This window comes from Xylocopa sonorina, chromosome 17, assembly GCF_050948175.1.
Source record: "Xylocopa sonorina isolate GNS202 chromosome 17, iyXylSono1_principal, whole genome shotgun sequence".
NCBI classification, from domain to species: Eukaryota; Metazoa; Arthropoda; class Insecta; order Hymenoptera; family Apidae; genus Xylocopa; species Xylocopa sonorina.
The window spans coordinates 5652875-5680194 of NC_135209.1; the positions used below are offsets into that span (position 1 = coordinate 5652875).

At 44.0% G+C, this 27320-nt stretch overlaps 3 protein-coding genes across 5 annotated transcripts; 2 read left to right on the top strand and 1 right to left on the bottom strand.

Moving 5' to 3' along the window:
• Positions 1-6012, top strand: Rgk3 (Rad, Gem/Kir family member 3). The gene is made up of 6 exons (XM_076907821.1): positions 1-297; positions 612-872; positions 3667-3885; positions 5263-5345; positions 5419-5605; positions 5692-6012. The coding sequence occupies exons 1-6, from the start codon at positions 39-41 to the stop codon at positions 5979-5981; spliced, it is 1299 nt and encodes a 432-aa protein (XP_076763936.1). The 5' UTR covers positions 1-38; the 3' UTR covers positions 5982-6012.
• Positions 6013-8846: 2834 nt separating this feature from the next.
• On the top strand, positions 8847-9721 carry LOC143431240 (dynein axonemal light chain 1). The gene is made up of 3 exons (XM_076907822.1): positions 8847-9045; positions 9153-9430; positions 9513-9721. Exons 1-3 carry the CDS (start codon positions 8847-8849, stop codon positions 9660-9662), a joined length of 627 nt encoding a protein of 208 aa, XP_076763937.1. The 3' UTR covers positions 9663-9721.
• A 2097-nt stretch (positions 9722-11818) lies between these two features.
• On the bottom strand, positions 11819-26465 carry Unc-13-4a (BAI1 associated protein 3). Of its 3 annotated transcripts, none has more exons than XM_076907858.1 (26): positions 25924-26465; positions 25221-25471; positions 20549-20723; positions 20171-20338; positions 20020-20086; positions 19761-19950; positions 19057-19203; positions 18937-18981; positions 18350-18506; positions 18073-18276; positions 17848-18006; positions 17605-17774; positions 16872-16979; positions 16646-16795; positions 16427-16478; positions 15717-15758; positions 14405-14550; positions 14107-14323; positions 13941-14015; positions 13752-13853; positions 13343-13558; positions 13041-13256; positions 12769-12963; positions 12451-12695; positions 12174-12382; positions 11819-11923 (listed from the first exon to the last, which is right to left on the bottom strand). In XM_076907858.1, the coding sequence occupies exons 1-26, from the start codon at positions 26119-26121 to the stop codon at positions 11829-11831; spliced, it is 3999 nt and encodes a 1332-aa protein (XP_076763973.1). In that variant the 5' UTR covers positions 26122-26465; the 3' UTR covers positions 11819-11828. The 3 variants fall into 3 exon arrangements, with proteins under 3 accessions (XP_076763973.1, XP_076763972.1, XP_076763974.1); XM_076907857.1 differs by having other exon boundaries at positions 13740-13853; XM_076907859.1 differs by lacking the exon at positions 15717-15758 and having other exon boundaries at positions 13740-13853.
• Positions 26466-27320: the final 855 nt, after the last annotated feature.

The following is a 27320-nucleotide window of genomic DNA, read 5'->3' on the forward strand; positions in this document are numbered from 1 at the left end:
CAGCGTAGTAGGTAAGGTCGTCGAGTACGAGCGACAAGATGGCGGAACACTCGCTTCGCCGGAAGACCAGATCGGCCTCGATCTGCGCCCCCGGATTTTCCAGCATGGAACAAATGATAGGGACAATGCCACCCTCGGGTGCTAGAGAGAGGGAGAAAATTGACAGGGAGAAAGACAGTGGAAGCGGGACTCCTGATAGCAGTACTCCGACCAGAAGACGCAGACCGGCGACCAGGTCCCAGAGTGCTCGTGTTTCCGGCGCGAACAAGAGCATTCGCCGCCGGGCGGCCGCCCAAGGTAATCAACCGTGACAATTCTACTAGTTTTTATGATATTTCATATATCATATTTATATTATGATATGCTACGTCAGAGGCAATTTTCGAATATGCGAGACTGGCCCGTCTTTAAATAAGCTCCGTATTTTCTAAGGTGCACTGTCAGTGACCTACTCTCTACCCAAACGAACGCTGCCAGAATAGAAGCTGAAGCGTGATCGGCCAACTGTTCGTTGCGCCACGCTTTTTAATCATATTTTATTTAGTTTGTTCGCGTTCAAAGGGAGGATTGTTAATTGCATTAGATACACAGACGGGTGGTTTGAATTTTAGCCGCGCATCACCATCATCATCACCACGAAGGGACAGTAAAATCGGCTCACTGTAGCAGCGAGCCCAGGTTAACCGACAACGATATCAGCCCTGGCCTCAGGAGAAGGGGTAGTCGAAGAGGGCAGAGCATGCACCACAGTCATCACAGGAAAAGCAACGCATTTCTAGACGTTCCCGACAGCTCGTCGCAGATGCCATCGAGGGAAGAAGGCGAGGACGAGGACAGTTACAGGCTTAGAAGCTTCAGTTTCACCAGCAAGGGTAAGCATTCCATCTTCCTTGATAGGAAGATCTCGCCGATGGTCCGAGTCGGGGGTCTGGCTTCAGCGATTCTCGAATTCGTCTTCGGTGCTCTGGCCTGAGCTGGCCGTCGATGTGAGTAGCGATGTGCCAGAAATACACGGTTTTCGCGGTAGCCAGAGGAAGAGGGCCGAGTGAGCACCAGATAAGCGAAAATAGAGTATAGTCTATATATAATAGTTGTGACGTCGTACCGACTTCCTCGAACCGGTTGAGAGCCAACGAACGCGCGCGAAACTCGGTTTACTCGTTCACGATCCCCGACGAAATTCTCGTTTTAATTTCTCCCTCGGAGTGTGTCGAATCCTCTTTTCCTCTTACTGCTGATTATTCTACACTAACTTGTATTTTATACCACAATGGAAAGGGTTCTTGATTATTTCTTCTTCTTCTTCTTCTTCTTCTTCTTCTTCCGCCTGATCCCGAACGAAAAGAGCTTAACGGTTTTGCATACATGTAATTAAGCAAGTCCTTCCAAATGAAGGTATTATAGTAGAGCGGTTCGAAGAATTAACGACTTCTTGTTGACATTGCTACGAAGCAGATACAGCATACCACCGCATGCACACGATGCAATATCGAAAGCGAATTTGTACATCTGTCAAAAGAAACGCCATGATGCAGTCTGTTTGCCAAATCGACCGTCCTATGAAATTACAGTTCAAGGTTTGCACTTGAGAAATGTCCGTTCGTCACGGTAATAAAAGTTAATGAAAGGGATCGGGGTGTGGGGTACAGCCTCGAAATAGATTTGGTATTAAAAATAAACGACGGACCCCTCGCGGTTCTCGTTCTGGTTAAAGGAAAATCGGTGTTTACCAATAACGTTAACTAGAGCCGACGTGTACGTTAGCACGGAAAATGATTACCAATTACAGGCATGGCTAGCCGAGTGAAATAAAATGAAAATTTCTTTCAGGGTTCAACGAGCATTCTCACGGTATACGTATACGATGTGAGTTCATTTAACCGGTATAAGACACACAACGCGCGTTTCAAAGTAATGCTGTAAACTGCTCTAAAAATATGCCTCGAAAGATGACGAGGCTCAACCCTTTTTCCCATGTGCGCGGTCCATGGCCGGTACACGACTTGGGGCTGAAATTTTCATTTATTCGTTTAGTAGTTATTCTTCGAATTACACTCGCGTATCGTTTAATATTTATTTAATAATTACACTCCATCCATTGCAGTGGAAGTAGGAAGACGAAACGTACGGGAAACAAAGATGAGTATCGACGATCGATAGACGAGCAGCGTGTACGCATTTTATTTCCCAACGAGTTCATTTAACGTTTCACGTGTGCAACGCTAGTCGCATACATTGGTTGTTTCGCGAGATCTTGGTTGAAGTATCAATAAATGGGAATTAATACAATAGAATTGTTTCAAGTAGCGCGAAGTGAAGTAGGATTCGGAAGATAGGAATTCGATTCTCCGAAACGAAGCAATAAGAAAACACAGAAATAGAAATATTCCGTGACTAAGGCGAAGCTACACGGATACATAGATACATATATGGTATATATTGTGGTTTGAAACGCAGGGTACGCACAGCGGTTGCGTACCACGCTCAAAGCAATTTGGCAGGCTCCTCGGATCGTTCGAATGGTTAAACTTTTATTAATAGAACGCTGCCTCACCTATTCGATGGCCAAATTGGTGCGCACCTGTACTCTACGTCGTTTGTGGAACCATCAGCGTTTCCTGTTCGCGCGCGCTGAAACGCTTACATTTCTCTAGCAGGCCGGAAATCGGCTCGTCCTCGCGTCCTCCGTCGAGTCATCTCTCTGCCCGGTGGTGGTCTTGCCGGTGGTGGATCGATCGGCTGGTGACAGCCGCAAGTAGTGCGCGTCCGTTTCAGTTTTGCGCGAACAGAACAAAGCGGACGGACGGATATCGGTGTTTTTCAGCCGCTAAACAGGACGGCTGCTGTTTGAATCGCGACGTGAACACCCACACCAACGGAGCCGCCACACCCGGATCGACTGGCCGCGTGGCTCTATTATATTTAACGCGATACAACCCTCCTCCTGCGTTTATACCAAACGTGTCCAGACCGCGGTGACGAACGCGCCGGCGATCGTTATTTAGCTTTTAATTGGACGCTGACGGACGGACGGGTTTCACGGTTTCAAATCGACCTTGACTACGAGTGAAATGGCTAAGTAAACGCATTAACGAGAGTTAACATCGCGTCGATCGTCACCGTTTACCTACCTATAACCGGCTTTTTCTAGCCGGCGGTTATTTCCGATGCTTTCTTTAAGATAACATAATGATGAAACTATAAGATACTTTCAATAGTTTCGATAAAAATACAATGTGCGATAAAAAAATATTCGATGCGCGATTGCCGCGCGGTAGCCTGGTTAACCTCCGAGCTATTCTACATATCTATTTTAAGCCTAGAGTTTTTAGATGGTCGAAATTTACTTATTTTATACTCGATTTTATTAGAGCACCAGCTCTAATGCAAACCGAAAGAATCATCGTCTCGCGAATATAGAGATGAAGAAAGTCCGTCCCGTTTCCTCTGTTCATCGTAATGGCCGTGACCCAAAAAAATTCCTCTTTCACCCGCTATGTATTTTTATCGTTTCATTTATTGTATTTACCACTCGGAATTCCACCCACCACGTTAACGCGTACATTATATTATCTCTTCGTCTTTGCTCGATTGCGGGCACGATAACCCTTTACCACCGTATCGCTCTCTTTCGTCGAACCAATTTTCTCGATTGTTGCGTTACAGGCCTCGTTAATAGGGGCGACTCGTTTAGAAGAAGAAGATCAAGGTCGAACTCGTTGGCACCCACGGATCCTTTGGAAGGTGACGATAAACGTGCCGTACCGGCGAAAGAGATCACCGCGTACACGGTCGCGATGCTGGGCGCGAGAGGTGTCGGCAAAACCGCCCTGATCAGCCAGTTTATGACCAGCGAATGTATAAACGCGTACGACAGACAGAGAGGTAGGTGTAATCTCGCTAGGATAAGGACTCGACATCACCGTTTCTCAACCCCCTTTCGGGTTGGAAAGAAACACTGGAGGAAATGAATGATCGCGGGCAAAGAAAAGGGGCTGCTTCGAGAAATGATAGACTCGGTCCGGGATCCGTTCTCGATTCCCGTTCCCTCGAGATTAATAGCCCCGTCGATTAAAATAAACGAAACGGACAGTTCCCCCTTCGCGCCCAATTTCTTAACAGCCGACCGCGAACGCGTACGATACGATATCAGAGAAATTATTCCAGAGACAAACTAGGATTCGCGAGTGAATACCCTTGACAGCAGGCGTGTATCTGGGTCGCTGAGATAGGCCAGTCGGTTCGGTTCCAGGTGACATGAAACATCGTCGCGACGGCACAGCCCGTTTTTCACCTGCCAGAACGACCTCAGCTTTTCGTCACGACCGTGCCCACCGCCGCCGGTTTCGAGCCACTATTTCACCCAGACACACGACCTTATCGCGAAATTGCCCCGCTGGATATTTATAGCGGCGAACCGTTTTCTCGTAGCTTCCCCAAAGGATGTAGGTCAAAAACCGTGTTGAATTTTCCAATAGCGAGCCCCGGTGTCCTTTCCCATTTTAATTATCCTACCTACCTTTACGGACCAAATTTTTATCCTTTCGCTTTCCTCCTCCTAGTAGGCCAAAATAACTTCGAAACGAATCGGAAAGAAATCACCTGGAATCACCGAGAGACAACTTGCCACCTGTTTTCTCGCGCCGTTACAACGCCACCCGGAAATCTCGATCCATTCGAACGATAAGACGATCGAGAGTGTCATTAACCTATTACTATTGCTATTTACATTTTTTTCGAGGATTTTCGAGTCTCTCGCGTCGAATAAATATTGTATTTTACTTATTCTTCCGAACGCGCGAGAAATAAAGTAGCCGCGAAAAGACGAAAATCGGGGCCGAAGTCAAGTTTCGCGCACGATAATTCTGCCGAGTGAAATCGGGATCGAGGCCAAGACGGAAAGGAAAGACAGGGGATCGAAAAACCGCGGGACGGAAATGGTCCGAGGAATCAAGTGAAATGATGACGGGCACGTCGGTTTCCAGGAAGGTATAAAAAAGAAAGATGTGCAGGAACACAGCCAGGCAGAAATAACGCTGGTTAATTTTGCCCCGGCCAGTGTGCTATAAACGTACATACGTACATCATACAGCCTCCGCCAGTCTGTTCATCGTCTGCCCTCCTCTTCTTTCTCGCGTCTTCCTCTTCCGCCCTCCCTTTGCCACCGCGTCTGCCTGCCACTCGACCATTTCTTCTTACCTATTTGTTCACGTACTTGGAAACTTTCACCTCTTTTCTACCGTTTCCCTGACTGTTTCTCAGACGTACCCAGCGAGCAATCTGTTTTCGTTATGCTGAACGGTGAGGAGAGCGAGCTGAGATTCCTGAACATCGCCAATCCGAAGGTGAGAGAGATTTTGTTGGACAAAAGTAAACAAACAAACAAATAAATAAAACTTTTTTTCTTACTTAAAAAAGACGGAACTGGAGAACGTGCATCCGGATGCGTTCGTCGTCATGTATTCCGTAATTGATAAGGCATCCTTTCAAAAGGCAGAGGAATATCTGGAACGTCTTCACGATCAGGATCTGCTTCGGGGAAAGCCGGCTATATTAGTCGGTAACAAAGTGGACCTTGTTCGATCGAGGGTGGTTTCTTCCCAAGGTCGGTTGAAAGATAGAGAGTAAATTTCAACAAAGGTCGCTCACGAAGGTTTCTCACTTGGTGGTGAAAAAATCTCTGCCCCGCAGATGGCAAGTGCATGGCGTGTACCTATCGGGTAAAGTTCATCGAGGTCTCGGTCGCGATCAACCACAACGTGGACGACCTGCTGGTCGGGATTCTGAATCAGATCCGGTTGAAGAACGTGCAGGGGAACGCGGAGAACCGTGGCAGCAACGGTGCTAGCGAGGGCAGTGGCCACTGGTACAAGTCGAGGGGCGTGGTGCGGGCCAGCATGAAGGCTAGACAGATGCTGACGTGGCTGTTCGGCAAAGAGGACAGCAAGTTCAAGAACTGTGAGAATCTACACGTGCTCTAAACGCCTAACACGGTGAAAGGGATTAGGAGGACGGGTGCGCGACACCCTGTTGCGCGATCAAAGTGCCAATCAATTCTTCTCGATTCCGAATTGAACTTTCTCAAGTCGAAACGAACGCGAAAACACGTTGAAATCGATCTCGAAGACGACGACGACGACGACGACGATCGATTTTGACGAAACAATTTTCAATTGGACCATGGCATCAATTAGCGGCCACTAATGTTGTTGCATCGTTACCCTGGTATAATAAGACCAATTTAACCTTTTTTCATCCAAACTGTATATACCTAATCTAACGTTAAATAAACCGAGAGAAGAAGAGAAAACGAGAGAAGAAAGACTCGTGCGAGTCTACGATCGTATCTTGCATTGTTACAGATATTAATAAGAGTGTACGAGGGAAAACGTGTAATTCCACCCTCGAACTTTGAAGGAAATACGCGGTACCGTAAAGCATATTCTTTTTTGGAACATTTTAGGAGGCAAATATGAAGGATCAAGAATATATATATATATATATGTACATGTATATTTATATGTATGTATATGTATACACATACATACGCGTACACTGTCCATTGTCTATTCTCTGCGATCTCTATGCCTATGTATATCCGAATTATATAGAAATATAACGTGTATGTATACAGGGGGTGTTTAAAGAAAAAAAAAAAAAAAAAAAAAAAACAAAACAAAAAAAGGACAAAAAACAAAAGAAGAAGGAAAAGGTGGTTTGAGAATTTGATCGAATGGAATACTAATATACGGAGTGAACTTTTTCTACGTAATTTTGTATATTACAATTCTTTGACAGAATAAATAATCGATTCTCTTTTATTTAATTTTACGCATATCGCTTTTGTTAATTATTTATTATCGTTTCTTTATCACCTTACACCATTTTTCTAAACAAGTTTACGTAAAATATGGTGATGAGTCTCTGGTCTTCGTGTATCATTGTTCTCGATAATTATTTTGTTCTTTTTACTTTTAGAGAAGGAAAGCACGAGGTATCACTCGCGGTGATTTTTTCTGTTCCGCGTGTAGAAACTGTATATTCTTAAACTACCTTCTTGCAGTGTGTGGTAACAAGTACAGTTCGAGCGGTATATTCGTTCCAGGGGCCAAGTTAGAAAGGTTTAGATGGGTGTAATGTGACAAGAAAGAATCGGCAGAGAATAAATTCATCATTGTTTGAAATGAAATGAAACGGCGAGCACCGAGAAGGAAGATAAATCAAGTAACTACATACATACGTACAGAAAGGTGATATAGGTAGAAAATGCGTAATAATTTTCAAAGATTATTGCGAAACACTATAAAGCATAACGTTTGCGTTCAAAATGCGAAAATCAAACGAAAAGAGTCGAAAAGACTCGTTTACAAATTGGAATCGACATCAATACCGAATGACCAAAAATGATCCAATTGTTCAATTGATCAACTTACAGACAATACGTATAACGATAGAGTAATAATATTGTAGAATGCCGAAAGTCAGAAAGGCTATAATATATGTATAACGAAAGAGAGTCAATCGTATACGTAGGGAGGGGTGGAAGTAAAGAGTGCAAACGAAACGGATTGATATTTGTTGAATAATTGTTGAAAAATTATTGTTAGTTACGTCTATTTTACGTATATTCGCTGATCGCAGCACTGTACTGTAAATCGAATCAAAGTGAGCAAAAGTAAAGTTTATCTTGTAAATATGAGCGGAAATCGTTCCTTTGTCGACCATTTGCTTAAATGTTATTTGCTTAAACGAGCCAACACGCTCTGTACCTGGTTGCCATTCGTTACTGTCGAGAGGGAAAAGAAAAAGCGGATCCTATCTCTTATCAAGTGCCTTTGTGTATTTTTGTAATTTAAGCTAAACTCGATCTAAGTACAGTGTACCCGCCGAATCTACGCCGAATACTGGGAACGCGTTCACACCGTGGAAAACTCTTGCCAGAGAGAAATTTTCTTTTCTCGTTACTCTCGAAAATCCGTCTATACTTATAGCCGGCAGATAATTCTGTAATAATTTATTTAGTAGTGTTCTCACCTTTCAACTTTCCTTTTCGTTCCTGTTGAGGACAGGAGAAGCGTGTTAGAGCTCGTGTGAAAACGATCGAAACCGAGGAAAATTAAACGACCAATTACGGAAAGTACAGAATCAGAGTCCACCTACGTCTACTTTGAGCAGAAATGTTTTCTCAAATGACAATACTGCCATTTTTTCGGCAGACTTAATTCGGTGTACACTACTACCGCGACGCTTTTCGGGCAACGCTTTTCGGGGAGCACTTCATCCAGAGGGATTATTGTACTTAATAGGTAATATCTATATCCTAGTATAGTAATAAACAAATGGCATTCGATATCTTCCGTCTGTGTTGTTTCATTTCACTCACTCTAATTAAATCTGAATCTGATATTACATCATCGGCTACTGAATAAAGTAAAATGTACCAATTTTCGTAAAGATTTCACGCGGTACGCTATAAACCGAGACCTGTACTTTTTCAATGTTAATATCTACCGTAAATCTTATCGGGACGTTTCGTTGATAAATAACCCGAACCAGACGCATGCGTTCTGGGCATCGATTATTTTGATTGGTGCCAGATACATGGGTTACCAGGCTACAGTCGTGGCAGTTTGCCACGAAGAAGAAACTCGAATTCCTCGTCGAGGGGATTCGTCTAACGTCGAACAGCCAGATAGGTAAACGATAACAAACGTGTGTGTGTGTGTGTGTGCATGCGCGCGCGAGAGAGAGCGAGAGAGAGAGCGAGAGAGAGAGAGAGAGAGAGAGAGAGAGAGAGAATTCATTTTTTAAAAAGACTCGAAACTCGACGATGAACGAAAGGGAACATGACCACCGTCAAGCCGACCACTTGCAAGGAAGCGATAAGATCGTGGGAGGAACAGAATGGACGGGAACCGTCCTCCGCGAAGGAAATCATTTTTAGCTTTCAATGGCCTCCTATCGAAAAGATGGACAATTCGTTGGCGACTTTAATCAATTGCGAGAAGCTCTCATTGTCGACGAATATGATTGAAAAAATTTCAGGTACCGCGCGTTCCCAACCCCGGACAATTCTAATTACCGTAAATGAAATATTGATCGCGCCTCCGAGCCGAGCCCTCCTTAATTAATCGGGTTCGAAACTAACCCAGGTATCGGAACGTTGAAGAATCTAAAAATCCTCTCGCTAGGCCGGAACTTGATTAAAGGATTCTCAGGGCTGGAAGCGTTGGCCGACACGTTGGAGGAACTTTGGATTTCGTACAATCTAATTGAGAAAATGAAGGGAATCAACGCGATGAGAAATCTTCGTGTGCTTTGTATGTCGAATAATTTGGTTAGGGAGTGGAACGAGGTTAACAAACTTCAGGACTTGACGAATCTTCAGGATTTGGTTTTCGTCGGGAATCCACTTTACGAGAGCTTAGAGGTGTCATATTACGTTACTATTGCCATTGATTTCAAAACTGTGGGAAAAACTATCTATTGTACTATATACGATACTATTCCAGGTGGAAAATTGGAGGCTCGAAGTCGCCAAACGTTTACCGACATTAGAAAAATTAGACGGTGAACCGATTATACGCACAGAGGAATGCGCGAGCGTGTCGCAAAATGTTGACAATATCTTTCCTGTACAATCTCAGAAATCACTCGACTAAATTATTACATTTTTATGCCGGTGTCTAAAAGAATTTTTCATTTCTTGAAATAATCAAAAATCAACAAAAAAAAAAAAAACGCTGGAAGGTTTTAATCATCAGAAATCATACAACAGTGTGTCGTACATTTATATTGGTTTACTCGTCTTACGTTACAAGACAAATCGTACATATGTTTCTGGTGATTGTAAAAGGTTGAAAAAGCAAATAGAGTTCGATTGGATTCGATGCACGAGATTATACCGAGATTATAACGGACAGACGTCGCGATGTTTCGAGAGATTATCATTCCTTTTCCTTCTTCTCTCTCTCTCTCTCTCTCTCTCTCTGTTCTCTTCTTTTTATCTCCTTTTCATCTTCTCTCGCGTATATACGTACGTGATAAATTGTTTATCTAGTGAATACCGTGCAATAGAAAAATTGACGAGTGTGCGTTTTGTCGTTCGTTTCTTCTATCTACATTTCCCATACCGATGGTCCTAACTACGTTTTGGTCGCCGATTTCGATGGTCACCCCTTTTTATTTTTCCATTTCTTCTTGTAAGCAAATCAGGTACTCGAGCCGAGCGAAACGTTTCTTTACGAGTTGACCGTATCGCGAAATCGATGGTAACGTAAATGTTGAAAAAAAAAGAAAAAACAGATATCCGGTTTTAAATCAATTTTCAATTACCTTTCAAGCGTATATCATACCAACACGATGATACGCAACAAATAGAGATGCACGCCTTTGGAACGTAACGTAACGTCGTGTACACGTGTTCGACAAATATATGATAGCCTGGCATTCGATTTCAGTTTCAGTTCAGTAAAACTCGATGCGTAAAGCGTCACGTTGTTTAAATCAAAGTATAAACATCACGCTCAGCCGTAATACGTGTCTAGTTGTAAATCACGATCGTGATTGAGATTCGAAGCATTGCGAGATTAACAGATTCGAACAGAAGCAACGCACGTATTCACTTCCCTCGTATAAGTCCGATACTTTGTCGCGCCTGGGAGATCGGGATAGAGCTGTAGAAAGATTCAGATTGTACGAGCAAAATCAAACACTGGTCCCCATCGCGGGACACAGAGACACAGAAGAGTTGGACACTTTCATTGGTAATTCTTAATTATTCGATTAAATTCATTAGACATGCGTGTAACGTGTGTGTATGCGCGAATGTCGTTCGCTTTTCACGCCTGCATTATTGTTCATCTACGCGCGCGCGTGTGTGTGTGTGTCATATATTTTTCCCTTTTGTTTTTCTTTTCTTCCTTTCTTCCCTTCTTTCTCTTTTATTTTCTTATCCTTCCGTGAATTTCATACACACACACACACACACACACACATATACTTTTTTCCTTTTTTCATCTCTTTGGTTAGATTGTTTCGTTTGCTTTTGTAAAGGTCGATCGAAATCCATCGTGCAAACTTGACGCGTCGCGCGGTCGAGATCGGATGGAAAGTATCGCATGGAAAATAGTATTTAGATCGAAAAGTGAGAAACAACGCGGTGGAAAGATAGAAATAGACGTTGGTTAGCCAATGACGAGTAAGAAAAATATCGTATATATCTCTTCACTCTCTGTGGAATTGATCTGTAATCGTCGAAGCGATGAATATTTTATCATTTTATATTATTTTATATTATGTGTATATCTCTTCATTGTTAGCTTTTCAAGCTGCGTTCAGTTTGAAAGGTTACGAAATAAATCCCCTTTACTGCCGTTTTTTTTTAACGTTATATGTCGCCTCTCATGCTCAGTGCCGTTTAGCATTACTCCGAGTTTCGACGGTCTCGACGATAGCTTTTTCTTCTTCTTCTTCTTCTTCTTCTTTTCGTTAGACATTTATCCTTTTTCTTTGTACGCTTTTCTTGCAGTTTGATGATTTGTGTATGTGTGCGCGCGCGTGTGTGTTTGTTCTTCTTTTATTCTCCTTTTCGCATTCATTCTTTTTCTTTCTTTACAATATTTTCTCTGCTTTTCATCTTCTCTTATTTAATTTCTTTAGTTACCAACACTGATTACATTCAACACAATTTACACTGAGAAAGGTGTGGCGAATTTCAGGAATTTTGAAATTTTGGGAAGAGAGGGGATGAATTCTGAGTTATCGTATCTTTGCCCTCTGTTTTCTCTTCGTTTCAACCTCGTCGAATACACGTAGTTGGACTCATTTTACGTCGACGCGAACCGTTGCTTCTGTTTTTTCACGAAATCAAGGGCCATCTTGTCGCCGACTCTCGTCTCCAGAATCTGTAGAATCGGATGGTCTGCAACCAAAATGGATCCAGATTTAGTTGAAGAACGGTAACAAGTAATCGAGTAACAATTTCAAACGACCAGGAGGAAAAACTAAGAGTGCAGCACTATATTGTCGACAAGGTTACTCTTAAGATGTAGAGTGGTAAACTCGATTACTCTTTCAACTTTAGAGATATTTAATTACCGTCGAACAGAGTTCGTTCGAAATTTAATAACAACTTTCACCTGGCCCATAGAGAGTTTATCGATTTAACTCACTCCGATTCTTTTGATGCATCAGGGGTAACTCTGTATGCTTGAGGCCGTGGAAATTGTCTATACTGGCGTTCGTGTCGGTGACGCCAGGTATCGTGCTCAGCCCCAAGAATGCTTCGCCAGCAAAGTCATTCGCCGTGAGCACGTCGTGGTCCATTACGGTGAACAAGACCATGGCGTCCGGACTTTGACATTGCTCGACGCTTACGGAGCTACGAACATAAACGTAGGTGTAAAATGGGAAATTGTCGTCTCTCCTACTACCTACCACTCTACTTACAACTCGAAACACTCATCGAACATGGGATTTAAAGTTTTCTTCTTCACGTTGGTATGCTGCTCGGCACAGTGTTCGAAAACTCTTCGCGGCAGCAATTCGATTATCACGAAAGGGTCGCTGTAACCATTCGGATCCAACGGTATCACGTCCCTCGCGTTTATCACCTCCACGCAGAGAGAATCGTGATTTAGATACGCTCTTACCGTCAAAACACCATACTCGGATGTAACAGTGTTCAGCTGATCCTGACAAAAGGTGAAAATTATTTTCATTTCATTCGGAAATTATTCTCACACAGATATTAATCTCGACTGCAACCTGAAGTCGTTGTCGATAGAATCGGTCGATCAAGAAAGTAGTGTCCATTTTATGGTACTGAAGCCGTTCCTCGACGTTCAGAAAGCTCTGGCAATGGAGTGCTTCGTAGGACAACCCTTTTTCTTCCTCGTGGAAGAACTTTATTAACAAGTCCAAAGCTTCGTGGAGTCTTTCGTAAAACATGGCTGGTTTGTCCTGCAAGAGGAGACAAAATACGTAATTTCAATTTTTTCTACTACAATATTTCACTTTCATTCGTAAGCTCCGCTTACACCCGCGTTTCCGTCCATTTGATTGCTCAACTCGGCCAGCACCACCTCCCAGATATCCTGAAGGACTCGATTAAAGTTGACCGTTAGCAGAGACGCGTTCAACACCACCAGATGCATGTCTAAATATTCGAGCAACGGAGCGATAGCCTCCGAAGTAGGCAAACTATCCGGCGACCAAGCCAGATGGAACATGGCTTTCTTCAGGGGTGGTCTCATCTGAAAATTCAATCGGACTTTCTTTCTCGAACAACGTGGACGATACTTTTCGACATTCTGACATTTATATCGATATTGCTCCCGACCTTGGTCCCGATCCTTGAAACAATCTGATTAATAAAGAGCAACATTTGCCCTGGTGTTTGTTCCAACGGTGACGTCAACGCGGTCCTCCACTGCACCCGCGCAGAATCGCCTGCTTGACACTCCAAAGCTGTTAAAAGCTTCTCAACGTGCAACTCCTCGCCCAGCTTCACCAGCCATCTTCGAACGTACTCGAGGCCGTTGATAGCTACGCACATCTATGCGATCGTATAATTCTCTTTATTTTATCCGTGTAACTTTCAACGAGAGTACTTACTCTTCGAATCCAAATATTTTCCCTAACACGAGCTACCGAATCCGTGTATAATCATTTTTATTCGAAATGCTAATATCGCAAAGCAGTGTCGTGTCTACGTACTAATGCGAAGCGGTCTCTACCTCGGCGATTACCTCGTCTGTCGTTTTGTACGGTGTTTGTTCCTCGTAATAGCCGCTGTCTGCTAATTTTTGGTGGGTGATCTCCGCGTAGTAAGCCGCTGAACTGCATATCGCCTGTGCGACGCATCATCCGAGGAAAGAGTACGTTATTACGATTAATATAAATGTGTTTTCTAACACTTTTCTGTACTTGTTACTCACGTCCACTACTTTCAGAACGAAATTATACGATCCAGGAAGATCCGGCCAGGCCAGTTTCTTCCAAAATTCTTTAATCTATCAACACACCGAGGGCACATACATCGAGAGTTGGTATTGTGAGACGTGGATATTTTCTCTTCCTATTGATACAATTTTCCCTTCCTACCTGATACAAACACGCTGTAACGTCGATGGCGGATGTACCATGCTTCACGATATATTCGCTGGTACAGATTCGATCGAGTTCGGTCGACTTTCTTACGCGTTGGATCGCTTTCAGTTTAGCCAGATCCAGCCATTTGTCGACAGCTGGTCTGAACCACTCGTAATATTTGCAAATGGCCAAAGTTTTATGATCAGACTGCGGCAGATTCTCCTTCATGCTAAAAATATCGCGTACAATATCGTAACTTTATCCATTCTTATTATATTATAATAGATGAAACACTTGAAATTTTACTTACGTTACGAATTCTTGCAGAGCCAAGTACAACTCGAACATTGGCGTCCCAATCTCCGCCCCAGGTGGTAGCACGTACTCTTCGTCCGCGTTCTGCCCGTGAAGCTGAAGGCACGCCGTGGTCACCCTCGCTCCGAGTTCGTTTTGCATCTACGGAGGTAGATTCGATCGATCAGACACGATTCCCACGATTCTACGTACTAGCGCGGTCCTACAGCTCTTTTCCTATTTCGACCGCTTTCGTACGAACAATCATCCGACTAATCTTGTTACGTACAACTGGCGAAAAAAAAGTGGTGGACACCCTACAGAGAGAAAAAGGTTAATCGGGGGAACGTTTCGATCAAGTGGCTGTGCGCGGAAAGCACATTGCTGTGTAATTGGTGCAAGACAAAAAAGATCTACTCGATCGCTTGGTATTTTCTGCGCCGGAACCACCAGTAGTGGAACCGGTCCGTTGCCTTTCTTTCTTTCTTTCTTTCTTTCTTTCTTTCCTTCCGAAGAGAAAACAACGTTCATATTGAGAAAAGACCAAGCGAAACAGAGAGCAACAACAGTGTAACGATGTAACGACAATGATGTCTTCCTGTGAGCGCATGCATCCGCCACCGCTTCGACGTGTGATCCATGCGGCGAGCGTGCGGACGTGTGACGTATGTCGTGTCCGTCAATCGTGAGTTCGTGATTTCATCTATTTCACGCGTAATTATTTTACAGGTTTACTAAATTCCAAAACTGGAGGGGAACAAGTATCAATCGAAATAACAACATGTGCGTACGTGCTCTATATTTCGTAAGAATGTCCTCGCTTACTTTTCTCTCGATAGAGACGACAAACCTTACAAAAAGTATGCAACATGCCATACCAACACTACTTACACGTGCGTGCCGCCCCCCGTCCGACTGGTTCAAAATCCTTATGGGCATTCTTTCGAAATACAGAGTATAGTCATTGATCGATATATGGGACAGTTTTAAGCATAATAGATACATAGCTACCAATTAATCAATCACAATCCTTCCTTTCATTTGCGTGCGTTAAAAAAATGAATAAAAAACACCAATTTTTTTTTTTTTCACGATTTATATGAAATTTCTTTCTCTCGTTCTGTCGATGCGAAACGTACGCGAATGAATAGCTAGGGATCTCGAGATATACGGGGACAAGTTCGGTGTCACATGTACGAGGAGATCGAAGAAGAAAATAGAGTAGAATATAAGAGAGAGAGAGAGAGAGAGAGAGAGAGAGAGAGAGAGAGAGAGAGAGAGAGAGAATAACAGGGTTCTAACAGTTTGTGGTGGCGATGAAATAGTACCTCGGATGTGTTCTCCATGTGTTTCGCCACGTGTTCCGCCAGCTATGAACAAACATCTCGTGTACAGTAAGATCGCGATGACCTGACCGACATTTCCAAGTCGTCCTGAACACCCCCTTCAGGTCACTGCGATTTGTTTATCTATAGAGTGTCCCTCGATTGACCATTTCTTCTGATTTTCATCGCGTAATTTCGACATTTTTTTTTTTTTTGCTACTAAAATTGTTTAAAAATCCTTATAACCTTGAATCGAGATGAAATGCTTTTTTTGTTCTCTGCAAACGTGATCGCTCTCTGGAACACCCTATACATATATATATATATAAAGAGTTATAAAGAGTAATATGTTTTGTAGTTATTTCGATGCAAGGACGTCGACCGATTCGCAACAAATAATTAATAATTTAATTATTTTTATTAAACTGATTAAAAGTTTGATGGTTCTTTCATTTTGTTGATTTGAAATTTTTCGAATGAGAGGCACGATCGACGTCTTGATTAAAGCATAAAGCCAAACAGCACATCCAGCTTCACGAAACAGTAAAATAAAATATATATATTCGTGTGGTATAATTGTGTGTGCTTTGATTCTGCATCGGCTGCAATCTATCAAGTGAGAATATCTTACATCTATTTATGAATATTTGACTTTTAGATTGTTGGAAAATGATTGCAAGTATCTTTTACGCGCGTACATTTTTATTGCTTACCAGCTTGTCCAATTGTTTATACACCGCTGAGAAATATGGTACGCCGTTCGTGCTGAAACACAATATTTCAAGCATAGTTAGAAAATATATATATATATATATATATATATATATATATATATATATATATATATATATATATATATATATATGCAACAGTTTCGATTTGCAAATAAAACTAGGAACTTTAGTCTAGTCTGTGTAGTTCGAAACGCTCACCTCTCGAAGAAAGTGTTGTAATAAGCCAGACCCTGCTCCAAATCTACCAGTAACGCAGTTACCAAGTTCGTAAAGTCCTGCAGGACTTTATCCGCATCCTGATCGGGTTCTTTATCGTAACACATTGTTTGCTGCCTTGTCTCTTCGTACCTGAACAGAGAACGAACGTCGTTGACTCGGAGAAACACGAAGAAGAGAGAGGGAACTTTGATCACGACCAACTAACCATTCGAGGGTTCCTTTTCTTAGAGCGGTTATTATTTCGCCGCGAATTTCCTTGTTAAACGGACAACAAGCACGAAATGCTTTCATATTCGATAGCAGGCCCAAGCATCTGAAAAAATGATTAATCGATCGTTTTTTCTTAACAATGCGTACCTCCTTACGCGTAAAGATCAAATCCGATTCCCATTAAATTAGTCACTTTTTCAACTCCGTATACCGCAGCCGCAAACTGTCATAGGTAAGTAGCGCTTAGCTGGTTGAAAGCGCGGAAGTTTGCCCTTTAAAATGGTTTACGTTTCGAATCGATACGTCCAGTGGTTCCGGAGATATCGCGATTCGAAGAGGATCGTATTTTTCACCGTCACTCTATCCGCGTCCTTGTCGCGCAGCTCGGATCTCTCGCTCGCGCGTCTTCACTGACCTATCCCAAGCGCGCGCGTACCGTGCGCTAGTCAATGAAAGCTAACGGTTTCTTACTATATTACTACTAGCGACGTACGCATTTTCCTGGAAAAAATGTAGGTCACGAGAGTTACCGCTAACGCGACCAGCCATTCACGATTCTTCCGTCCGAAGCGGCGATCTTTACCGCTCGATATCTCGACAACTAATCGAGATATCGGGGAGGAACAAAAAGCAAAATCTGCTGTAAAGCCCACGCTTTCTACTACGCTTCCGAGAGTGTTTGTGTTTGTTAGGAATTAGGATAGAAGAAAGAAAAAAGAAGAACGCACCTAAGGAGATAGTCCAATTTCGCGATCGATGCTCGATGCAACGGCGGGAAGAGTACTCGATGCTGTCGAACTTTTTTCAATGTCACGTCGAGGAACTCGTTAAACGATTCGGCCAAGCATTGTTCCTCGTCTCGCGATAGCGTGTCCGTGTGCCATGCATTGTCCAATTCCTGGAAACGAATCTCAGTCGCGTCAGAACGGAACGAAGGGATATTTACGAGAGGTCGGAAAATTGTGGCAGACCTGGAGTAGACGATGAAGAATCCTTGGATCGCAGGCTAATTGCCTGGATGTCGCCACCCATCTAACCAACGCTTGTTGTAGTTTCGTGACATCACCCTGGACGGCGTGTTGATGGAGAATCGTTAGTGCCGTTTGTGGCAATTCCCCCGTGAACTCCTCCTAAATTACACCGTGCAAATAAACACTCTCTTTCTATACGTTACGCGCTTACTCCTCCGCACTTACTCCTTGTTTATTCATTTCGTGATTGAGGAAGACGGTATAAAGTCTCTCCTGTTGCCTAAGCTCCCCCCAGTTGTCTTCCTCGGATGTCCCCCTATCCTCCCTCGTCGACAGCCCCAGCTTTAATCTAATTCTACCCTGAATAGTGCTTCGTTGCGTTCTGGCCTCTAGTTTGTACCATCGATCCAGCCCGGTGCTTGGAATATCCTGCCAACGATCGATCTCTTGTCTTTTTCTTCCACACCGAAGAACACGATCCAAGGATATTGCGAATATTCACCTGAAGGGGGATATTCACGCAGCCCAAAAAGTCATCCTGGCCACCGGATCTCGCGCTCTGCGCGATTTGTTTGAAGAATCTCCCAAGTCCTTTCACGCCGCGCACCTCGTTCAGCTTGCTCACCGCGTCGAACACCGAGGACTCGTCGTCGTGGTCCCTGAAACTATGTCTGTCAGGACGAGACACGCGAACACTTCCCGACAGGAAGAGATGCGGGCTCAACTAAATAAATTGCCTTCTAACTCTACCATGTCCGCTTCACTGCTGCAGCCATGCGTACAGTACTGAAAATAGTTATCGCATCTCTCTCTCTCTCTCTCTCTCTCTCTCTCCCTCTCCGATTATCATTCTGAACGTACTATTTTGCTGTCTTCTAAACAACTAGCCGAATAATATGCGCGCAACTAGCCGAATATCCAGTGTATCGCCGAAATTCTCAAGAATCTATCGATCCTAAAACTGCTAGAATCGCAGCAGCTACTATGTCTTGCAAAACAGATCTTCTTATATAGAGAAAATCTCATTCAAGCAACTAAAACCAATATAACACACCACTGACAGCCAGCTCGTACAACGATAGCACTCACCATATGTCCAGGTGCAGGATATCCGTGTTGATGTCGTCGATATCGCTAAAGATGAGCATAAAAAGAATAAAGAGATCTCTAACTCTAAGAGATATCTAACTGAAATGAGCGGCTGCTTACAAACGAAACTTCTCGTTCCATCGCGGGCTCAGCGTGTGCGGCTTGACGGTGGTCGCGCGTATAAACTTGGCAGGCACCGCGCCGCTCAACGACTCTCGGTGCTCGCGTCTGCTCGTGTGCTCCTTGCGTTTGAACGACAATCTGAAACTGATTTCGAACGCCGATTATTTAAACACTCGAACTTTTGCCAACGTTTCAGCCCGATTACGGGGCAAAAAGTAATAATAGTAATGACACATCACAGAGAACGAATGAAATCCATTTCATTTCGCCGCGACAGATGCTCACAATTTTTTCAGCCGTTTCTTGGCCAACCTCTCCACGTTCGGCATCTTCGCTGTCCCGTTAGGTCAGCAGCTTCTTGTTAGAAGATCAAAGAAGAAGCCTTTCGAGCAACAAGCGTGTCTCGTTTCTCGGTTCTCGCGTCGACGCGATGCCACTGCGAATTAATCGCGCCGGTACTGGCTTCGCGCGTAGACAATGTCAATTCTGAATAGAACGCGTCCTTATTCTGCCGCGAGAACCGTCGCGGACAGAACTTGCATCCGGCGACCGTTCATTGTTATCGCAACGCATTGTGAGAATGTCACTCGATCGCGCCTCCCTCCTCTGGCCCAGCTTCACTCGGGTTTTCGCGATTAATCGATAGCTCTCGAGGCTGCTCGCGAGACAGGAGCTATTCAAGGAAATAGAATTCTACTTACCTGTGGTGTTTCCGTAATTTCTCGTGATGCGAATTCTCTGTTTCACCGCCGTCGGATAGGGCGCGGGTCGCTTGCCTCGGCGACGCAGGCGGTGTGTGAGGCGAATGCGCCGTCAAATTCGTCTGCGGACTCAACGGCGCGCCTGTATTGCCCGGTTGAATTCCCAGCATGCAATAAGGATCGCTGAATCCTAAACAAGATCACGGATTACGATTCTTCGATTAATTACAGTTGAAAAAGATTTTATTTCAAAGCTCACCGTTCGCGTCTTTCGCTTCGAGCCCCTCTGCCTCGACAACCACCACGCTGAGGACAACTATGGGCGGCTGAAAATTCATCGTTATCAACCTGGTTCTAATATTATCATTATAATTCGCCATTCGAGTTTCAATTGTTATTCGGCAAATTACCTTCTCCTCGGACGCGATGTTTAAATATCTTCGATGTTGATCCTGCGGAACCCCAAACGCCTCCTGCGCGTACCTATAAAGATCCTCTTTGTAGTGGGCGTATTGTCCCGTGCTCGCGCCCACCGTGTTGGCGATCGTGTAAAGAACTTCTATGTACAACTGTTCCAACTGAAACAATTCGTGAAAATCGTGCTAATCGCTAGTCTATTCCGCGTCGTCGTATCTTTGGCGTTGCGCCCGTTGTATGTATTCCGTTTTATTAATCGAAAAATCACCGATTCATTTTTCACCAGCTTTAGAGTAAAACCCTTTTTGCCCTCTCACCACAGTTTTCAATTCACGGAGACGGTTTAGAAAATCAATACGGCAACTTGTTACCTCCTTTTTAGTGAAACGATAAGACTGCGAAGACATCAAACCGTTGTCTCTGGACGGGGGTGGTGGTTCCTTTGCTCTAGCCTCCACTTCTTGAAGGACAACCAGCCTTCGATTTTCCTGCTTCCAGGATAACGCGGTGAAGCTTTCGAAGAAGGACCCATCTGTCTCTTGAACCCTGCAACATCAACATTAATTACGTTTATGATCACTATTTAAATGACAATAATGAATAGTTCGCTCCACTAAAATTCATATACCACAAACGATCAACGTTAACCGATGTTTATTAACTATCGTGCGTTTTTCCCTCGCATTTACGTCGTCGCGGCGATAATATCGGACGCGAGAATAATTTCTTTTTCTCCTTTTTTAAACAAGTTGGAACTTTCCTTCGATCCCTTCGATAACCATTAGTAACGACGATCCGGTTTACAGATCTGGTATTATTGGTAGATTTGTCATAGTCAACAGGTGTGGCGTTAATTTTCCATTAGCATTCCATTATCACCGAACCGTTGGAATCACGTTACACGTTGTAGACGTTCGTCGTTCCCAGATTTTTGTTGAAGACCGTGCAGATGAAATCACTAGTTTAAATCCGAAAGAGAAGACGACGCCACGCTCCGTCTCCCAAAGGAACGATCCTCGCTTCTACGATCGCTGGCCTATAGATTCGTTCTCTGCTATTATCGTTCTCTCTAGAGCAGAAAGGAAAAAAAAAAAAAACCAAAAAAAACAAGGATTGTTTCAAACAATCGGTTCGCTTGCGCTAATCGAAAGCATCCTTGAACCTCGAATGCCCTTAGTGTAATTTCATAATTAGCTCTTTCCCGCTGTTGCTATATATAATGTATTATATCAATTGATAATTAAAGAAATTTAACGAGTCGAGGAAGTTAAGGGTACAGGCAGGAGGGAGATACGATATTCGAGGAATACGCCACGTTCACCCCGTTAACCACGCCCGGCTGCGCTAATTTATACAAAGCGGCTAGGTACAATCGAGTACGATATTAATAAACGGAACGTCGATGCGATCTGACGATTCTCCTCCCCTTTAAGCGCGATTTTCACATGCTCCGCATGTGAAATACAATAGAAATAATAAACCTGTCACTATTTCTCATATATCGTTGCGGAGGCTTTCGTAACGATACAAATAATTTATCTCGTCTATAATAAATTGAAAGTTTAACAAGCGAGCGTTCAAGAGTCGTCCTTTGGCGTAATTTCTGATTTCGTTACCGTTCGACGTGGAAAGATAAATCTGGCGCTGCCTTCGTCGTCTCAGCCGTCTCTCGCGGTTTATTTCATTTTTATGCCACGGGTTCAGGGTCCACAAAGAGCTCTCTTTCCTCTCGAAAATGGAATGGAAAGCCCGGGAAATGCTTAAAAGGGGAACTTATTGTTAGACGCCACTATTTTCTTTCCACGCGAACTCTGCTACCTGCTACTCTGTGTACGACGGGTACGTACGGTATTCCACTGCCAGCCCCTTTGACGTTTCTCGGCATCTGTTGCTGCCCGAAACGAGAACACTTTAACGTATCGACCAAAGTTCAAACGAGAATATCACTCTCCATACAGATACAAACGAAATATTCGTTACTATACATTCCACTTTATTTTCATTTTTCCCTTCTAGAATAGTGTAATCTCGAATAGTACGGTATATAGTACGGTAGTCCGTCTCCTCCCGTTAACCAATTTTATTACCGACCTATGGAGATTGAATTATTCCAACGCGAATTGGATACTGTTGGCCTAATCGTCTACCGTTTATCGAATTCCGTCGAATGTCGCTTTAGTGACAACATTCGAATGGCTTCGAATGGAAGTTGGCTGAATTAAAGCAATTTCTACGTTGCATTAAACTATTATATTGTAGTTTGGAATACGGTGAAGAAGAAACCCAAGTGTTCCAATTTCAAGTGAATTTCGGCTGATTTTTGTTGAAAGAAAACTATCTCCGCCAAGAGTACCGGATAAAGAGGCTCATCCGAGAGCCCCCTTGGCTAGCTCAACTATCTTTCAACCGAGCCGCTGAATGTTTCCCAGCCAGCGCTGAAAAGAGGCGAGCCCCTAAAGATGCTAATCTCATTCGCCGCTAATTGCCCTAGCAGTTAATTAACGCGAGCCAGTCCCAGTTCCCTCGAAAAATCTTTTCAACTCTTTCTAACCCACCTCCTCCTACCGCGACGACGAAAGCGTCAACAAGCGTCCCATCGTCCTGTTTGTAGTTTTGTAGATACTATAGATCTATATGATATATCGTATGCGAACCGATTTCTTTGCCTTTGGGGTAAAAATTTATCGCAGCATTTCACGACGCGAGCTTCGAAATTGAAATTGGTATTAGAATTTCCAGGCTGTGTAAACCCACGCTCCGTCTATACACACGTATGTATACAGGATTTAAGCCTCCATCGATGTATGCGTAAAATATCTGAAAAACTCGATCTCGAATTCATTACGCTCGTAGTTTACTGAATTTCGAGCCGTGCGAACTTAAATAAATCTTTCCGTTGCAAATGGTGGTGTTGTTATCATCGTCCGGAAAGGGGTCGAATAGACGGCGCCGAATCGGTGGCTCGTACATTCTACCAGAATTCGCAACACGTCCTGGCCCTAATTGCAAATTATCAGGCAACCGATATTGCCTTGGCTATCCGCCAACCTCCAACTGTGAAGAAGATGGTGCGATAGCAAGGCGTAGCGGGCGGTGATCCTACGCCGGACTAATTAACCAATTCGAAAGTCTCGTTATTGTCGTGCGCTGACGACACGGGTGTCCACCACCGCATTTACGACAAATATTCCACTTGTAAACCCCTGGACAGTCCGCTCTCGAAACTATTTCTCACGAGAGCCACACAGCCTTGAATTCCAAAGTCATCCTTGTCGCCCGATCGAGGAGTTGCGCGGCAATTCCAGGAGGAATTCCGTCTCTAATCGAACCGTATACTCGTATGGCTACTCTCGCGTTTCACGCAACAATTCGCAACACGTATTCGTCCCGACAAACTATTATTCGCCCCTCGTCTCTCGGACAGTTTGCTCGATAAATAGGGAATCGTTTGGAATCGAACTGGTGAAAGGAAATACAACATTTTTACCCTCTCTTAGTCAACGACACCAAATCCAACAAATAATTCAGCCAACTACCAATTACGTAACAACATCGAGCAAAGACGAAGAACATTTATTTCGCCGCTTCGCGAGGTTCCATCTTTATCCCATCGAGAAGAACCCCGCTAATTCGAGGGTAGCTCGCTCCCAGTGGCTGTAACCGAATCCATCCCAGATGTACGATCGCATACGCGATACGCTTATTTATAATACGAGACAAACATGTTCAATGAGATTACTATTTCATACTATAGTACAAGTTAAGAGAGACGAAACAGTCGGATCATTTCGTCGGTCAATTTCGCGGGATTACCGTGCGATAGCTCTTTAGAAACTCGATTTTAAACGTTTAACCAACTATCTCGAACATCTTCCATCCCTTTACAATCGAAGAGATGGGAACTCGTTAAAATCTCTCACGTACATTGTTCCCCCTGCTTATCATCGGAATCAATGATTGAATTTCCAGCCTTCCTCTTCCCTCTATCCTCCATCTGCCCTGTCTGTGACAATTAATTCCTCCTTGGTAGTGATCGAGTAAAAGTCGAATTATTCCCTCAAGATGCAACGGTACCGTAATAATTTCGTTCGAAGAGCATTGGAATTCTTCAAATCAAACGCCGCCTTTCACTTACGTTTTCTCCTATTTTTATTTATCCCACGTTTCAATCACAATATTTGCTCGGGAAATATTTGCCGTTGCGCTTCGAAACTCGAGGACGCAACGGCGCGGTCAAAGTCTGGCAACCGATTCGTTTATTAAAAATCTGTAACATCGAAACATTGCGCGTATCGATCGGTCTTTCGGCCGGATGGGGGATGAGAAAGAAAGAGAATATTCGTGTCCTCGAATAATGCACGGCGAGAACGATGAGTCTCTTCCACAGTGAATGAATCCAATAATAGGGCAAGAGTGCGCGTATCTGAATATGCAAATGAAATATTCATGAGGTTTGCCCGGCACGAAAACCCCCCTTGATAACATTTAACGTTTGTTCCCCGTTCTTCTATCGTGATTAAACCGTTTCCAAGAGTGTTACGTCGAGGCATTCGTAAATTTCATCCCTCAATTTTGTGTCCAAATTCATCCGCAGCATGTTTAGGATAACTCCACCGCGTCGTGGTTCGTCGTCAGTTTCGGTTAATTAAAGTGACCTTAGGCAAACGAGATTAGTACGGTTAATTGGAAAGCTTAGTGGAACTTGGAGCCAAACAGATTAAACTATCAATGCGTCCAACCCGCCCTTTTCCCTCTCCGGCACAAGTCTTTGCTTCCTCTCGAGCTTTTCGTACGTAATAAAAGAAAATGGAAGAAAATGATCGTAAACCTGGCGAAACTTCCTTTGAATTTGTCCTCGAGTTTGTCGTAAGTTGTCTCGTAAAATTATTTCACGAGAATATGATAACAACCGAATAGCTAACCTGAAAGCTGTTCCCGCGACGGAGAACCGTTTATTCACACTCCAACGGGAAGAGCTTCGCCCTAAGAGAGCTCAACGGTAAACGTCAAACATCTTCCTCCCGGTGGTTCCACTCTACTTACCCGGAAGTGGCTTGTATGTCGACTTCCGGCCAAGAGGGTCTCCTCCGGCAGAACATCAAAGGCGGCCGATCGCCGGAACCGGTGCTCCTTCGGAAAGAGCCTACCCTGCGGGGCGACGTGCTGCCCGATGCACTTCCGGCGGCGGGGTGCACCGCCAGACCGGAGACGGAAGTGCACTCGAGGGTACGTCTGCGCGTCGACAACGACCTGCCATGGGTGCTGACGGTCGTCGTTCCCGGTGGTGGTACCACCTGAAACAGCCAACAACGATCATCGTGCCTGATCCTCTTAATCTATGTAGCCTATGTAATCTACAATATCTATTATAGAAGCTTTGAATATGGTAGGACAAAGTGAAACGTATTACGTATCGGTGTAGAGTAGGTCTTTACGGAATAGATGTACGCGGCGTTTGATTGCGACTTTGCGGACAGGCCTACATCGGTCTGAATAATGCATAGAAGGTGGAAAAAGTTTGTATGCCCGGAAACTTTTCTGACGTATTCCCACCTGACTGAATTGTCGCAGCGCTTATTAAAAGTTTCGACGTCCCCATTTTTCAAACGAGGGCGCATTAGAAGGGCGTAAAGTCAATTGCCCGCGGCACGTATTATTCACGCGCGACAAGTCCGATCAACGCAACATTATATTCGGTCAATTTATATGGTAAAAGTATAAAATTGATTGTACAATAAAACAATACCTTTGGATATCCATGGGGAGTCGATTGCTGCGCGGTAGAGTTGGTGTTGGTCGTACCCGTGACGCTTCCGGTGGATCCACTCCTACCGGTCGCGGTCGACCCGGAGTCCTCGCGACTGAACGAGAATCTCTTCGGGCTTAAGCTCAAACTCGCGACGCTGTCGCTCACGTATTGCTGCAACGAGTTGAAGAAGCTCATCGTAGATGGCCGGCAAAGTCGACTGTGCTCGCGTTCAACCGATATAATGGCGCGTGGGAATCGGAGCAATTGTCATCGTTTCCCTTCCGACGCAATCCCCGTTCACGAAGAACGGCTTCGAGGGGCGGTTCAGTTCGCGGCGATTTTACACGCATCGACCTCGAGGTAACACGCGCTGGATTGGCTCGACGATACGGGCAGGAAGGCACCTAGACCTCGACAACATTCACGGTTCTTTGCGTCACGATATCGATTCTGCCTCACAGCCATCTGCGATATCGTTGCTTTCCACTTCGCGATCGCTACGGTCCCTCGAGGAGCGCAACTTGAGTCATCGTTCTAGGACCGATATCCTTTTAACGCGTGCCCCTCATCGTCATCAACCCTGTGCGGCTTCCGCGCTGCGTTCGCGACATCTGGAAATTAGTACACTGGCTAGAATATTTCACCGTAACAAAACGCAACAACCGTCAAAAAATTATTTAATTAACTACCATTCCATTACTAATTAAGTAAACTTTTACAGTAGTTGATTCGTGCGTAATGGATGCACATTTAATTTAACCAAATTCTATTCCAGTAGCTTGTACGCATGCCTATCAACACAAGATGGATATTGATTTCTTCCAACAGCAAATATTAATATTTTCAATAAAGCCATTTCACTTAAACAGATCGAGGCGTTAAAAGCTCTGCGTCTCTGCTGCGCCCCTATACGCTCCCCGCTCCGTAAAACACTAAAATACGCTTGGAAATTCAACGAAAAGAAAGCATAATCACACAAACAAGACAATCGATCTCTGGCCTAGTAAATATTATACTTGCTAAGAGAAAATTCAACTTTCCGCTTGGTAATTGTTCCGGTAATTTCGCCAGGGGAATCGATATTTTTTGCCGCGCAAACTTTTAACCGCGGACACCGTTTAAACCGGTCGTTGTTTCCTAACTATACATATATACAATGTAACCCGCTCCCTTTTTCAACCTCGCCCCTCGCCCCTCGCCTCTCGTTGCACGCGGAAGGAAGTCAATTCCATTAGTAACCCGCGCCACCGTAGAAATACAACCGCCCAGTGTCTGTTATCTTTACTTCCACGTCGAATAATCTCAAACTACCGCGAAACTAGGCCTTTCTCTTAGTACCGAAACGAGAAATAATCACCCGTTTCGATTGGAACAATTTTTCCCCTGAGTTACTA

What these genes read in the sequence shown, in the direction of transcription:
- Rgk3 (XM_076907821.1), top strand. Translation starts at nt 39, where the DNA reads ATGGCGGAACACTCGCTTCGCCGGAAGACCAGATCGGCCTCGATCTGC. An exon ending in TGAACATCGCCAATCCGAAG is followed by an intron (nt 5,346 to 5,418) that starts GTGAGAGAGATT and finishes TACTTAAAAAAG; the next exon opens with ACGGAACTGGAGAACGTGCA. An exon ending in GAGGGTGGTTTCTTCCCAAG is followed by an intron (nt 5,606 to 5,691) that starts GTCGGTTGAAAG and finishes TCTGCCCCGCAG; the next exon opens with ATGGCAAGTGCATGGCGTGT.
- LOC143431240 (XM_076907822.1), top strand. Translation starts at nt 8,847, where the DNA reads ATGACCACCGTCAAGCCGACCACTTGCAAGGAAGCGATAAGATCGTGG. An exon ending in TATGATTGAAAAAATTTCAG is followed by an intron (nt 9,046 to 9,152) that starts GTACCGCGCGTT and finishes AAACTAACCCAG; the next exon opens with GTATCGGAACGTTGAAGAAT. An exon ending in CACTTTACGAGAGCTTAGAG is followed by an intron (nt 9,431 to 9,512) that starts GTGTCATATTAC and finishes ATACTATTCCAG; the next exon opens with GTGGAAAATTGGAGGCTCGA.
- Unc-13-4a (XM_076907857.1), bottom strand. Translation starts at nt 26,121, where the DNA reads ATGAGCTTCTTCAACTCGTTGCAGCAATACGTGAGCGACAGCGTCGCG. An exon ending in GACATACAAGCCACTTCCGG is followed by an intron (nt 20,724 to 25,220) that starts GTAAGTAGAGTG and finishes TTGATGTTGCAG; the next exon opens with GGTTCAAGAGACAGATGGGT. An exon ending in TTCGATGAGTGTTTCGAGTT is followed by an intron (nt 12,383 to 12,450) that starts GTAAGTAGAGTG and finishes TTATGTTCGTAG; the next exon opens with CTCCGTAAGCGTCGAGCAAT.